This window comes from Triticum dicoccoides, chromosome 6A (genome assembly GCF_002162155.2).
Source record: "Triticum dicoccoides isolate Atlit2015 ecotype Zavitan chromosome 6A, WEW_v2.0, whole genome shotgun sequence".
NCBI lineage: Eukaryota > Viridiplantae > Streptophyta > Magnoliopsida > Poales > Poaceae > Triticum > Triticum dicoccoides.
Genome location: NC_041390.1, coordinates 12,443,653 through 12,456,894, shown reverse-complemented (window position 1 = coordinate 12,456,894; position 13,242 = coordinate 12,443,653). Strand labels below are relative to the sequence as shown.

The 13,242-nt window shown below is 44.6% G+C and overlaps 1 protein-coding gene across 1 annotated transcript; it reads left to right on the top strand.

Annotated features, from left to right (window-relative positions):
* The first annotated feature begins 7,419 nt into the window (after positions 1 to 7,419).
* LOC119314218 lies at positions 7,420 to 10,082 on the top strand. The gene is made up of 2 exons (XM_037588977.1): positions 7,420 to 8,672; positions 9,739 to 10,082. Exons 1-2 carry the CDS (start codon positions 7,486 to 7,488, stop codon positions 9,749 to 9,751), a joined length of 1,200 nt encoding a protein of 399 aa, XP_037444874.1. The 5' UTR covers positions 7,420 to 7,485; the 3' UTR covers positions 9,752 to 10,082.
* The last annotated feature ends 3,160 nt before the right edge of the window (positions 10,083 to 13,242 follow it).

Here is a 13,242-nt window from a genome sequence, read left to right as displayed (position 1 = left end):
GATTTGGCCTCCCGACGAAGAATAGGAGGTGGCGGCGGCTCCATATCGTGAAACACAATAACTCTTTCTTCCTGATTTTTCTCTCCAAATTTAGGTATTTAACGAGTCGGAGTCAGGGTCTACGGGGCCACCAGGTGGGCACAACCCACCTAGGCGGGCCTAGAGGGGGTCGCGCCCTGGTGGGTTGTGCTCACCCAGGGTCCCCTCCGGTGGTTCTTGGCTCCAGTATTTTTATTCTATTGTAAAATAAATCTCCAAAAAGTTCCGTTCCATTCCGAGAACTTTTATTTCTGCACAAAAACAACACCATGGTAGTTCTGCTGAAAACAGCGTCAGTCCGGGTTAGTTTCATTCAAATTATGCAAATTAGAGTAAAAAACAAGAGCAAAAGCGTTAGGAAAAGTAGATATGATGGAGACGTATCAGTCATGTTGAATGGCACAATCCAGCAGGATCAACTCCAAAAGTTCCAATTCTTCTTGGGCTTGAGAAGATAGAGGCAAGTGAAAGCTGGTAATATCATCATTTCACACAAGATGTTCTTGAACAAAAAGGTTGTCATCAATGACATCAGAAAACAGTCAAGGGAAACGTGACCGAAGCAGTCTTGAGGAATCACCAACTTTCCAGTTGTCGACCACAAGCCAAAGGAGCCCCCCAGAATTCAGCTCATCTGTTCGAACAGACGGTATTTATTGGCTAATTTAGAAATGTACTTCACCCAAGGGACATCTTGCTTGTTAAAATGGACTTTCTACTTCAGAAGCACAAACTTTATGTTTATGTTGGAAAAACTTTTATTTAACTAAAAGACCATGAGCATTTGAAGTAGATAATACCTTCCGGCCATGCAGTATAGACTTTCTACTTATAAACACAAACTTTCAAAATGTATTAGAAAAACTTTAATTTTTTTTTTTAAGTTTTGACTAAGATGATACCTTTTTACCACACACTATAGAGATTCCATATTTTTTTAGTTACAAATTTCTACTTGAATGATAAAACTTTCTACTGGGAAACAAACGGTTGGCTTACATAGTATATTCTATTCAGCAATATAGACTTTCTAATCGGGGACTATAAACTTTCTACCAAACCCACACATTTTTACTCAAGTACAAATATCTTTTCACTTAGGTGACCGCACTTCCTACTCAGAAAAATATAAACTTTCCAGTAAGAAACAATAAACTTTTGCATTATAAAATAAAACACATAAGTAATTTTAATACTTCCATGGTCATTTGTTTTACTTTGCAAATTGTACATGGCCACCACTAACACATAAAAATATCATTAAAAAGTGTGCACTTTTTGTTTAAAGGGGAGCACGTTCATGTCATGAGCAATTTGGAATGGGTCAGCACGTGATTGGTGAGCGTAGTGGACCGATGTGGGGATCACAAAGGCAAGCAACGCATGCCACAGCCATATAACGGAAGGTAAAAGCAGGTGGCTCACAGCTGTTGCACACTGCGACAGTTACCATTTTTTATTTAATTGGCCAGACTGGCTGGTCAATTATTTTTGGGGTAGGTGCCAAAAGTCGTTTATTCAATTGCCTGAAACGTAAGCAATTAAAGGATGAGTGTCGCAATTTAGTCGGCGACTTCACCTCACCCATCCCCAGCATCGACCTGCAATTCTTCTCCCCTAACCCCAGTTTGACCAGCGTTTCCCAACATCAATGGCGGCGATATCCAAGGTGCTCGAGGACGATGACCTCCTCAATGAGATCCTCCTTTGCACCGTCTTCACCACCACCCTTCTCAACTCCGCCCTCGTATGCACACGCTGGCTCGCCCATGCTTCCAACCGCGCCTTCCTCCATCGATTTCGTGAGATCCACCCGCCCCGCCTTCTTGGCTTCTACATCAACAAAGGTCAGAACACCCCGCACTTCATCCCAATATTGCCTCAGCCCCGTGAACTCACTGCTGTCATCCGTCGCGCAACCTCTAGCTTGGGCACTTATCAAAGAGTATCGTCCGTACCAACCTACATCCTTGGTTGCCGGAATGGCAACGTCCTCATTAGGCAGCATGATAAAATTGGAACCACGTTTGCGGTACACAACGTGGTGTGTCTTGAGAGAGGCATGGACATCCTCCCACCGTTTCCACGCCCCCAATCTCCGTACTTATTTGACGGTACTGCTTACTCTAGAATCATGTCCAAAGAAGAGGGTGATGCCTTGTCTTACTTGTATGTGTTGATGCACCAAACAACGGATGGAAAACATAGGGTATACATATATATCTTGAAACATGGCATATGGCGCATGAATCATAGCTTGATCATACAACAGCCCCCTCGTCCCATGATCAGTACTTAAATCTGTGTTGTCCAACAATAAAATCTATGTGCCGGCTGGATGGAGCAACATTATTGTCTTGGATTTGGCGGCCTCAAGTTTCTCCATAATTGAGCTCCCAGAAGGGATGGAGTATGGTGAGAGAAACACCATATTGTCACAGGCCGATGATGTTGCTGGTGTATATCTTATCCATGTCAAGAAGTTTCAACTTCGCATCTGGCTCCACAATGGGTACACATGGTTGCTGATGGACTCCATTTATTTGCGTGAGATGTTTGCTGATTTTAGTGTGCCAGATGGCAATGCTTCTCTCCTGATAAACCAGGCAGGAGACAATGCTGAGTTTGTGTTCTTGGACATGGGTCGATGCACATTCCTCTTGGACATCAAGCGTAGAACAATGCATAAGGTGTATGAGAAGGAAGACAGTGATAAATTTTTCTGTGAAATCCATCCTCTTATGATGATCTGGCCTCCTGTATTTCCTGCACGCAAGGGTGATCCTACAAGGTTTGTTTTTTGGCCTTCATATAATCTATTGTCTTGTTGAGGTTATAATGTTTTTAATTGTACACTTTATCAATCTATTTTCTATTCTGTTTCTTTATCTTGTTGTGTGCTTTAAAGCTAAAATCTTTAGCTTAGATCCATACACCAACATATCCGGTGTAGTTGCGGAATGAATGGCATTGCCAAACAATTAGTCCTCTATTATTTCAGTTAATGGCTCATCAACAGTCGTGGTGCAGTACATTCATGGAATGGTGGTAGGTACATAATTATTCCTCAGGCCATTTTAGGAAGACTAGTAAGCAACAATTGAGATGTTTTCTGTACCAGTAGCATGATTTATAAACGCTACAGTTGGTTTTCTGTCTATGTGATCATGACTGTTGTTGTTGTCTTGGGTTATTTATCCGGGAAATTAGAGGGAGGGATTAGCAGTTGAAGAATGGAAGTTCATGTAGTGCATCTTCTTCATTTCTCATATATTGATATCACATTATATGAATTCTTATCACCAGCAAGCTGACCTTGAACGGTGAACCTCGGCCATGTTACTCTGGATGTAGATACTTGCAGTTTTTTAGAATACTGTAGTTTTTCTTTTTGCGAGAAAGGATACAATAGTGTAATGGAATAAAATTTCCATGTATGTCTATTTAAGCATGCCATTATTCACACACCTATCAGTTCTGGATAGCATAGTTTACACCGGCACACTTGTGTTGTTTTTCAATTTAGATATACCACCATGATATTTTTGCCCTACATGTCAAGTGTATAATCCAGTCTAAAAACTCCCCCTTGGTGACTTATACCCTCATTGACTATTGTTTTCTTTACTTTTCACGATGTAGAAGGAAAAATACAACATGTTTGGGGTATGGAAGCATCTAGTCATCATTGCTTGGTCAATTATATCATTCTGCATTTTGAATGACACATAACACTTGAATGCTGTTGCACAATTACTTGCCTTGTAAATTTTTCTGGTTCCACTTCTGCTTAATCATCTTCATCCCTGATCCTTTGTGTTTTCCTATTTTGTTTGGAACAGAAATGCCATGCTCATGCTGAAGATCAAGGATATGGATGGACACTAGCTATCTCCACTACCAATAAAGTGGAGCTCCATCGTAGATGAGTTGAGAATAAATGCAAACCAAAGTTTCTTCTTAGTTCTGATGGATGACATGTGACAACCTGGAAAGTCATGAGCACCTGTTTTTAATATCTAGAGCTACCTACCTGGTTTCGATCCTTTCGGGAGTTTAAGACCTATTATTATTATGCTTGATTATCATGATATATCTTTTGCATGATTTTCTTCACCTTGTTATTACCTCTGATAGCCCTAGTCTTGTACCGTGATTTATGCTTGCTATCCACTCTGTTGTATTTGGAAAGGAAGAAATGGGGGAAGACTGGAGAGGGAGAGAAAAGATGACAACATCAACTCTGCATGCTGCCACTTTAGGTAGGTGTTGTATAGATGGCTGCAAACCTGATTGAGTAAACCTGCTCAACAATGGAGCCCACCAATCTACTGCAATCTGTTGTACATCACTCTTAGGCGCTGTTCGGCAGTCCGCCCGCTCTGCGGAGATTGAGAATCTCGGGAGTACCGTTTTGCTGGCTCTGCACTTTTGAACTAAAACTCGGTCAGCGGCCTCGCGGAGCAGAGGGGCTCCGAACAGGCCCTTAACCTCTATCGGAACCTGCTCCCTATCCTTCACGGGGCTACTCAGCATCCAAGCCGCAACTGCTATATACTCTCGGTGGCTAATCTGAAGCTCATGGCCTTCTTCTGGCTCTATACATTGTCAAGCACATGCAAATTTCTCAATGCCTGCTTCTTCCATGAAACATGGCGTTCCATACAATTAAGTCCGAAGATGTTAGAAAGGAGAGACGAACCCACCCCCGCGTTGTCGATTCGGGGGAGAAAAGACTCGATCTGGTCTCACCCGGGCCTGCCGTGGGCTCGTGAGGCTCGGGCGGCGGATCTGCGCCGTCCTGGCTGTGCGGTGGAGTCCCAGGCAGGGACTGCTGCCTGGACTCTTGGCCATGCATGTCAGACTCCACTCCACTCTGCTCTGCTCCTGGCCGCAGCATCAGTAGGCCATCGCGCCGGGATTCAGTTAAACACTCGCGCAACATTATATCTGAACTTTGCTGCATTGCACGCTTGCTTATTAGTTGCTTGTTGTCACGGAGCAGAACACACACTCCTGATTTGGTCGATACTTTTCTCTGCTGATGAATGAACATATTCATTTCCTCATAGAAGAATAATTATACCACAGCAGCACCATACATACATAGAAGATCATCTTCTCCATCGAGAGTGTGATGATGGGCTGGAAAAAAGACAGTAGGTCCCAGCGTACACCTTTAGTTTACCAAATCAATATGGTGAGAAATCGATACTTAGTGCCTGTTCGGTACCTCTCCGGTTTCAAAACTCCACTCCGTGCGAGGAGCTGGGTCTGAGCCGCTCTGTGCGATTGCGCTGCCGCTCCCTCCACTCCGAGAGTTGTAGCCGTGGAGTGGAGTGGATCCGAACAGGGCTTTATTGTTGTAGTGGGAAAAGCTCAGGCATGAGGACCTATTAACGGAGTAGTTGATGGGGCACTAATTATGTTAAAGTATGCCAATGATATGATTTTCTTGTGTGAAGAAGATCTAGAGGGAGTGAGAGAGTTTTCATTGTATCTGTGTTAGCATATGAATACTTTGAATATAAATTTTCATAAAAGTGTGCGAAAACTGTTTTGGGAGGCACAGTCGTGAAACATGATGAGTTTGCTCAGGTATTTACTTGTATAAGGTAGGGAGGGATGAACAGGGCAATGTTGTGACAAACAGGGCCAGCCACATTTCTGCAATGGACATTTCAGGTTTAAATTTTGCTTGCAAAATTCTGTACTAGAATTGCAGATGGTGATAAAAGGACTAGGTTTGCGGAAAGAACCTTGGTGGGGATGTAGCTTTTAGTATTATACTCCCTCCGTTCAAAATAAGTGTCTCAACTTTGTACTAACTCTAGTACAAAGTTGTACTAAGGTTGAGACACTTATTTTGGGAGGGAAGCAGTACTTGCTAAGTTGTACTGTATTGCTCTTGGTCAAGACATCACTGTAAATGAACTTCTTACTAAAGGTTACCGGAGTCTGAATCTGAATGGAAATTTGCACAAACAGTTTCTTCAATGCAGAGAACTTTAACGGATCTGTTAGTCTGTTGTAATGTGATTTTGTCTGATAATCCCGATAAATGCAACTAGTTACTAGATAACAGTGAATGCATCGAAACATGAAAGTTTTTTAATGTGGTTAGTGGTTAAAAGTAGTGTCCTAAATCTTTTGCATAGAAGATGAGTTGGTACCAAGGAATGTGTTGTTGGTGGGGCTAGTGAGACTATTTCCCATATTTTTCTTTTATTGTCATGTTGCAAAGTTTATTTGAGCACCATGCTGAGTCATATTTTCTTCCCCTTGCTTGATTTGGACGATTGGTTAAGACACCTAATAGAGCCAGTTTCAGTTAAGACGCCCATCTCTGAACATGCATTTTGATTCCACATTAATTTTTATTATGGCACTAAAGGTCTTATCAGTTGGCCGGGGCGAAATGGCTCCTAAGCTCATCTGCTCCCTTGTGTGAACAGTAAAAAAATACTAGAACATTTTCAAACACGATTAAATTTTGCCTAGACATCACGCATTCGAACATCTTCCATGCCAAAAAAAATCAGATTATTTTGAATTTTTCTACTAATTTTATTATATTTTTACTATTCACCGAGATCAGATGAGCTCGGATGCAGAATTGAATATTCATGAGCACTCAAACTATTATTAATGGGAAAATAATCCTACCCCTTCTCCTCATAAAAAACTAATCCTAGAACACCATCGGGATAAGTTGATACTTAATGTTTTGACAGGGATGATATTCATAGTTTTAATGAAACTGAGATGATAGCTACGGTTCTCCCATTTTATTTGAAATTTTCATCAGGGGAAGAGAATCCCCACATGAATTTCACTTCAACATTGTGCTATCGCGAGGAAAGAAAATCGCGCCATAGCTTGACGTGGTCTTTGAGTTGTATTTTAAACTAAAATAATTTGGTACTTAAATGATTTTTTTAGTTAGTACTTAATTTGTTTTGACACAGATGGTATCCATAGTTTTGGTGAAATTTAGAGGACAGCTACGATTGTCCTTATGTTTGATCATAGTTGAACATGTATCTGTAAACCAGAATAGGTTGGTACTTAAATCATCAGATTATGGTTGTGCGATACAATATGAAATGTGGTTTTTAAACATGGAACATCCATGTCACTATATTCGTGTGAAATTTCATATTTTTTTTCATTAACCCAAGTAGTCAGACTTAATTATCTTCCTAATACTGTTTCTTAGGCACCTAATACATATACCTTTTTTCAGTGAAACCTAATACATATACCTAATACCGTATTTTTTTAGGCAACCTAATACTGTATTATTATTATTTTTGGACAACCCTCATACTGTATATGTTTATGAACAGAGACGTACTGGGCCCTTCTTATTAGCTCGGCCTTATTTTCTTTTCGTGCCCCCAGCGCCCAAGTCTCAGACGCACGGAAACCCCAACTAGCTCCACAATGGACGGCGAGTCGCGGCCGCCGGCGGCGGCCATGGAGGACGCCGCATCGAGGGTGCTCGGCGACGACGACCTCCTCATCGAGATCCTCGTCCGCGTTGGCTTCCCTACCACCCTCGTTCGCGCTGCGGCCGTCTGCAGGAGCTGGTACCTCCACGCATCCGATCGCAGGTTCCTCCGCCGTTTCCGCGACCGCCACCCATCCCGCCTCCTCGGATTCTACTTCTTGGGCGACGACTGTTCAGTGCAGACCACACACTTCGTGCCGATGCTGCCTCAGCCTCAAGAGCTCGCCGCCGTCGTACGCCGAATAAGCTCCAACTTCGACGCCTACCAGAGGGCACTATGGGTGCCGAACTATATCTTTGGCTGCCGGAACGGCCGGATCGTTCTCAGCGAACATGATAGATTGGGAGTGTACAACATGCTGTGTCCTCCTGAGACGATGTGCATGACCATGTTCCCACCGCGCCCACTCCCCATACTGCCGGATGGCTGTTCCTATACTTACTCGGCAATCCTCTCCAAAGAAGAAGAAGAAGAAGAAGGTCTCTTGTTGTCTTACTGGTATTTGATGATGCATTCTACCATGGATGGAAAGTATACTATGCATGTTCCGTATATGTTGCAAGACGATGCCTGGTTGATACATAATTTGGCCATAGACCAGATCCCTCGCCCACCATCACAACAAGTTGTGCTTGTCGAAGATAAAATCTATATGGCAGCTGGTCAGACCGATATTACTGTGTTGGATTTGACAGCCTCCAGTTTCTCCACAATTCGGCTGCCCAAAGGGGTGGAGCTTTGCGAGGGAAGCACCATGTTGTCAAGGGCCAACGATGCCACCAGTGTGTACCTCCTCCATCTCAAGGGGCTTCAACTTCGCATCTGGTTCCACAAGGGGGGCACCTGGTCGCCTTTGAACAACATATGTTTGCATGACATGTGTGCTAGTTTGGGTATGTCAGACTGCAATTATCTTCCACAAATAAGCATGGTGGGGGACAATGTGGAATTTGTGTTATTGGAGATGGGTCGGTCCATACTATACTTGGATGTCAAGTGCAGGACACTACGTAGAGTGTATGAGTTGGCAGATGAGGATCGAAGTAGTTTGGGCTATATCCATCCTTTTATGATGCCCTGGCCACCCGTATTCCCTGCGCTAAAGAACGGCTCTGCAAGGTTTGCCCCCTACACCTTGGTTGAATTCACAAAGACTTGGAATGTGCATCGTGTTAATCACACTCTATTTTTTGTTTCTTCTTTTACAACGTGCTTTCAACTTTTTTGTTGCGAGGACATATGTTTCAAAACTGAGAATATCAAATATGTAGCTTGGATCAATACATCATCACAATAAGTTAGTTGTGGAAACAATCTGCGTTGCAACTCATGCAGTCCATTTTTTTGTTAATAGTTCATTAACCCACCACACTGTTTAGTGTAGCTACTGAATGGTGGTAGGTACATGATTGATTTTGTTAAGGCCATTTGTAGGAAATAGGAATACTTGTTATGCGGCATTTGAGATGTTTTTGGTACCTGTAACATGATTTGTAAGCGCTACAATTTGGTTTTATGTATGTGAAAGATTAAAGATGCAGGGGTTAGGACTCAGGACTTGGAAGAATGGAATTTTTATGTCCTCCACCTCCATTTCTTCAGTAGCCATATTTTATTATTGAACTCTCATTCCTCAAAAAGAAAACCTTCATTACGAGTAAGCTACCTTAGAACTGTGAACCTCGACTCAAGCTACACTTTATAAAATCGTCAATACTCCTTTTTAGAAAGTTGTTGTAGTATGTAGTCTATTTTTCATCTCAGTATACTAAAGCATCATGCTATTGCACGCACAGAATTCAGCTTTTGGATTGTGTAGTCATATGTTGTGGGCTTGTAGTATTAACACTTTGGGTTGGTGCATGTTTCCCAGTTCAGATGTAGCACAATGAAGATTAGTTGTCCACTAAAAATTCAAGTGTATCTGTGTATGTACAATCCAATCTAAGGAGGTACACGATTTTTTTTTATACTTTCGGGGTATCTGATAATTTAGTCTATTGATGATAGAAAAATTGTAGTTTTTATTTTTCTTCTTCAGTGCCTCGTAACATTGGATTGTGGTTATACAACTACTTGTCTTGTCGAATTCTCTATCAATTTATTTGTAACTAATTACATCCATCTTGAGTTCCTGGCTGATATTTAATCTGTTATTTTCTCCTCCCTTTTTTACTTTGAACAGAAATGCCATCTGAAGACAAGCATATATGTACGAGGGAGTTGTTGGATGGTATTTATGTATGCCAGTGGTAGACTCTGGTGCTATCAAGGATGAGCAGTACTGAGTGAGCTGCACCTGCTTAGTCTCCACTCTGCTACAGACTAGTGCTACTGGTTGCAGCATAAGTAGTTCAGTACATCCTAATTCAGTTAAACCATCGCTCAACACTTGCATCTGAATTCTGCCGCTTTACGTGCATGCTTGATTTAGCTCCTCCTTGTCAGCGACAAGAATGTGCATTTCCGATTTTGCATCAATTTTTCTTGCAACTAATGATGGTGCCCATTATTTGATCGGCCAAATTATTGCGGGGTGACAACCGAGGATTTGTCTCGGTTAACCCTACCCATTTTCCTTTAGAATATTGATCCTATGACACAAAATACCACAAGATCAAATCATTGCTTGAAAAATTCCTCTGGAAACTTAACCATTGATTGAAGTTCTCATGATGCATACCTTGTTCATCAGAGTGATGACTGATGAGAGGGAGAAACAAAAGAAAAAAATAGAGGCCACATATTAAAGAAAATCGCTTAGAAAGAAACTTTTAACCATTGCCTTGCCAACATTGGAATATTTCAATAGATGCCATTTCTGCCGTGGCCTGTATATTGAATTAACAATTATTTACAGCGTAATTTTGCCATAAATTGTTTTTCAGAGTGGCGTCTGTCGAATGGTCAGAGTTGACAGTATTTGGATCGCCCATACCAAGATGCAAGGAAGACAAGCAGAAGCAGCTAGACAGTTATTGATGAAGGATGCTGATCCGAGTGCATGACACATCACCATCCTCACCTCTAATCCTAGATAGACCAGAACACGTTTAAGTCAAACTTCCATTAACAGTCAACAATATAATATCACCCTCGCAAAAAAGCCAATATAATACCGGGAGCAGTTTTTTTAGCAAGGTGTAGTTATTTGAGAACATTGAAACCGATAAAATCAAAATTGTGCCTTCTATAGGCTTTCCTCCTCCGGCACGGACGTCCTGCATCCCGCTTGCCATCTCCTAGGTGCATAAGGTTGGGGTACGTTGATTCGGTCTGTGATGGAGTGGTGGCGGCGAGACGGAGGTTTAGTGCGTTGGTCTGCGTGCCCTGTGTCCCTTCTCTTCGTTGTCTTTGGAAAGAGTTCGGGCTAGGTGAGTTTTTGGATGTGTTGCCTGTTGGTGTTGTTAACAGATAGCCTAATTATTGTTTAGATATTGTTGATATCTCAAACAGATCTCGGCCTGATCTTGCTATTCTTCTTGTGCAAGACATGAGCTGTTTGTAAGGCTATTTATAGCAACTATTCCAATCAATGAAATCAGTTGCCCCAAACCGAGATTACTCTTGCCGTTCGTAGTTTAGGCTCCTTCATGGTATCAGATACCTAGATCGCATCGCATCCTCTCCAGCTTCCGCCGCCACCTTCCCTCCCTCCGCCATGAGCTCGATCGGCTACACCTCCGCCTCCTCGGACTCCAACGACGATGTCTTCGAACAGTTCGGCATCCCCGTCGCAACTCAAACCCTTCCCACCCCGCAGCTGCAGGCTCTCCGCATCCGTGATCACGTCCTCGTCACGTTGGATTACGAGAAGGAGAACTACGGCATCTGGAGCCGCCAATTCCTCACCGCTCTCTCCAAGTTCGGTCTTCGGGATCACATCGACGGCTCCCCCGCCCAGGGCACCTCCGACTGGGTGCTCAACGACTTCGCCATCGTCTCGTGGTATGACGCCACGGTCACGACCTCCACTCTGGCGATCATGGAGCCGCGCAACGCCACCGCCGTCTCTCTTTGGCGCGCCATCCGCAGCGTCTTCCGCGACAATCGCGACACGCGCGCCATCTACCTCCGCGACGAGTTCCACAGCTTCAATCAAGGCGACCTCTCTGTCGTCGAGTACACCTCCAAGATGAAGGAGATGGCCGACATGCTTGGCGACCTTGGCTCTCGCGTCTGTGATCGCGACCTCGTCCACAACGTCCTTCGCGGCCTCAACGAGCAACTGCAGCACGCCGTCCCGCATGTGACGCGCGGGCGCCTGCCGTCCTTCATCAAGCTCCGCAACTTCCTGCTCTTGGAAGAGCGGCGCCTCGGCCGCCGTGCTCGCATCGTCGCCCACAACGCCCTCCTCGCCCAGGCGCACCTCGCGTCTCAGGCCGCCGGCGCTCCCCTGCCGGCCTACACCAACCCCGCTCCGCCTTCCTACGTCAACCCGACGCCAGCGGGCTTCTACGGTGCAGGCGTTCCCCACGCCGGCCCTCCCAACGCTCCCGGTCAGGGCAAGAAGAAAAAGAAGAAGGGGGCCGCTCCCAGCGCCTCGGCTTCGTTTGCCCCTCCGGCCGCGGGCACGCGTTCACTTGCTCCGCACCCGCCTGCGCCTGCCATCGCTGGCACGTTCCAGGCCTGGGCGGGTCCCGGCATCCTCGGGGCCGCTCCTGGCGCACGTCCGCCTTCCCCGGCCGCTCCCCACGGCCTCGCCGTCCACGCCGCGCCGGCCGCTCCTCCGGCTGCCCCTCCGCCCCAGTGGGATCAGTCGGCCCTCATCACCGCGCTGAACCAGATGGCCCTCCAAGCGCAAGCAGGACAAGGCAGCGAGTGGGTCCTCGACAGCGGTGCTTCCTCTCACATGGGCTCCGGTTCCGGTATACCACTCTCCCCTCGCCCTCCCAATTTTCCTTCTCATATCATTGTCGGTGATGGCTCCTTTCTTCCTATCACCGGTACTGGTTCCATTCACTTTCGAACACCCATTCGCCCTCTCTCCCTTCTGAACATTCTTATTTCTCCTAAACTCATCAAAAATCTAGTGTCTGTCCGTGCTTTTACACGCGATAATTTTGTTTCCATTGAATTTGACCCTTTTGGTTTCTCTATCAAGGATTTGGCAACGGGACGGGTTATTCACCGATGTAATTCCACCGGCGACCTCTATCCCTTCGTGCAGACGCCCCAATGCTTCCTCGCCATCGTCTCTGCAACTTTGTGGCACCAGCGGCTTGGACACCCCGGCGTTGAAGCTTTGGCCAATGCATCCAAATATTTCAAATTCAGTTGTAATAAAAGTTTACCCACGCACTGCGATGCATGTCGTTTGGGTAAACACACTAGACTCTCTTTTGCTTCCTCTACCACCAAAACATCTGCTGCTTTTGAGCTTTGTCATTGCGATTTATGGACTAGTCCTGTATTAAGCATCTCAGGTTTTCAATATTATCTTGTAATATTGGATGACTTTACCCACTTCACTTGGATGTTTCCTATTCGTAATAAGTCTGAAGTTCATGCTCTTCTTATGGCGTTCTATGCATATGTTCGCACACAGTTCTCATCCTCCATTAAAGCTTTTCAAACCGACAATGGACGAGAATTCGACAACACTGCAAACCGCGCTCTTTTTACCGCCCATGGAACTCTTCTTCGCCTCACCTGCCCATACACCTCCCAACAAAATGGCAAGGCCGAA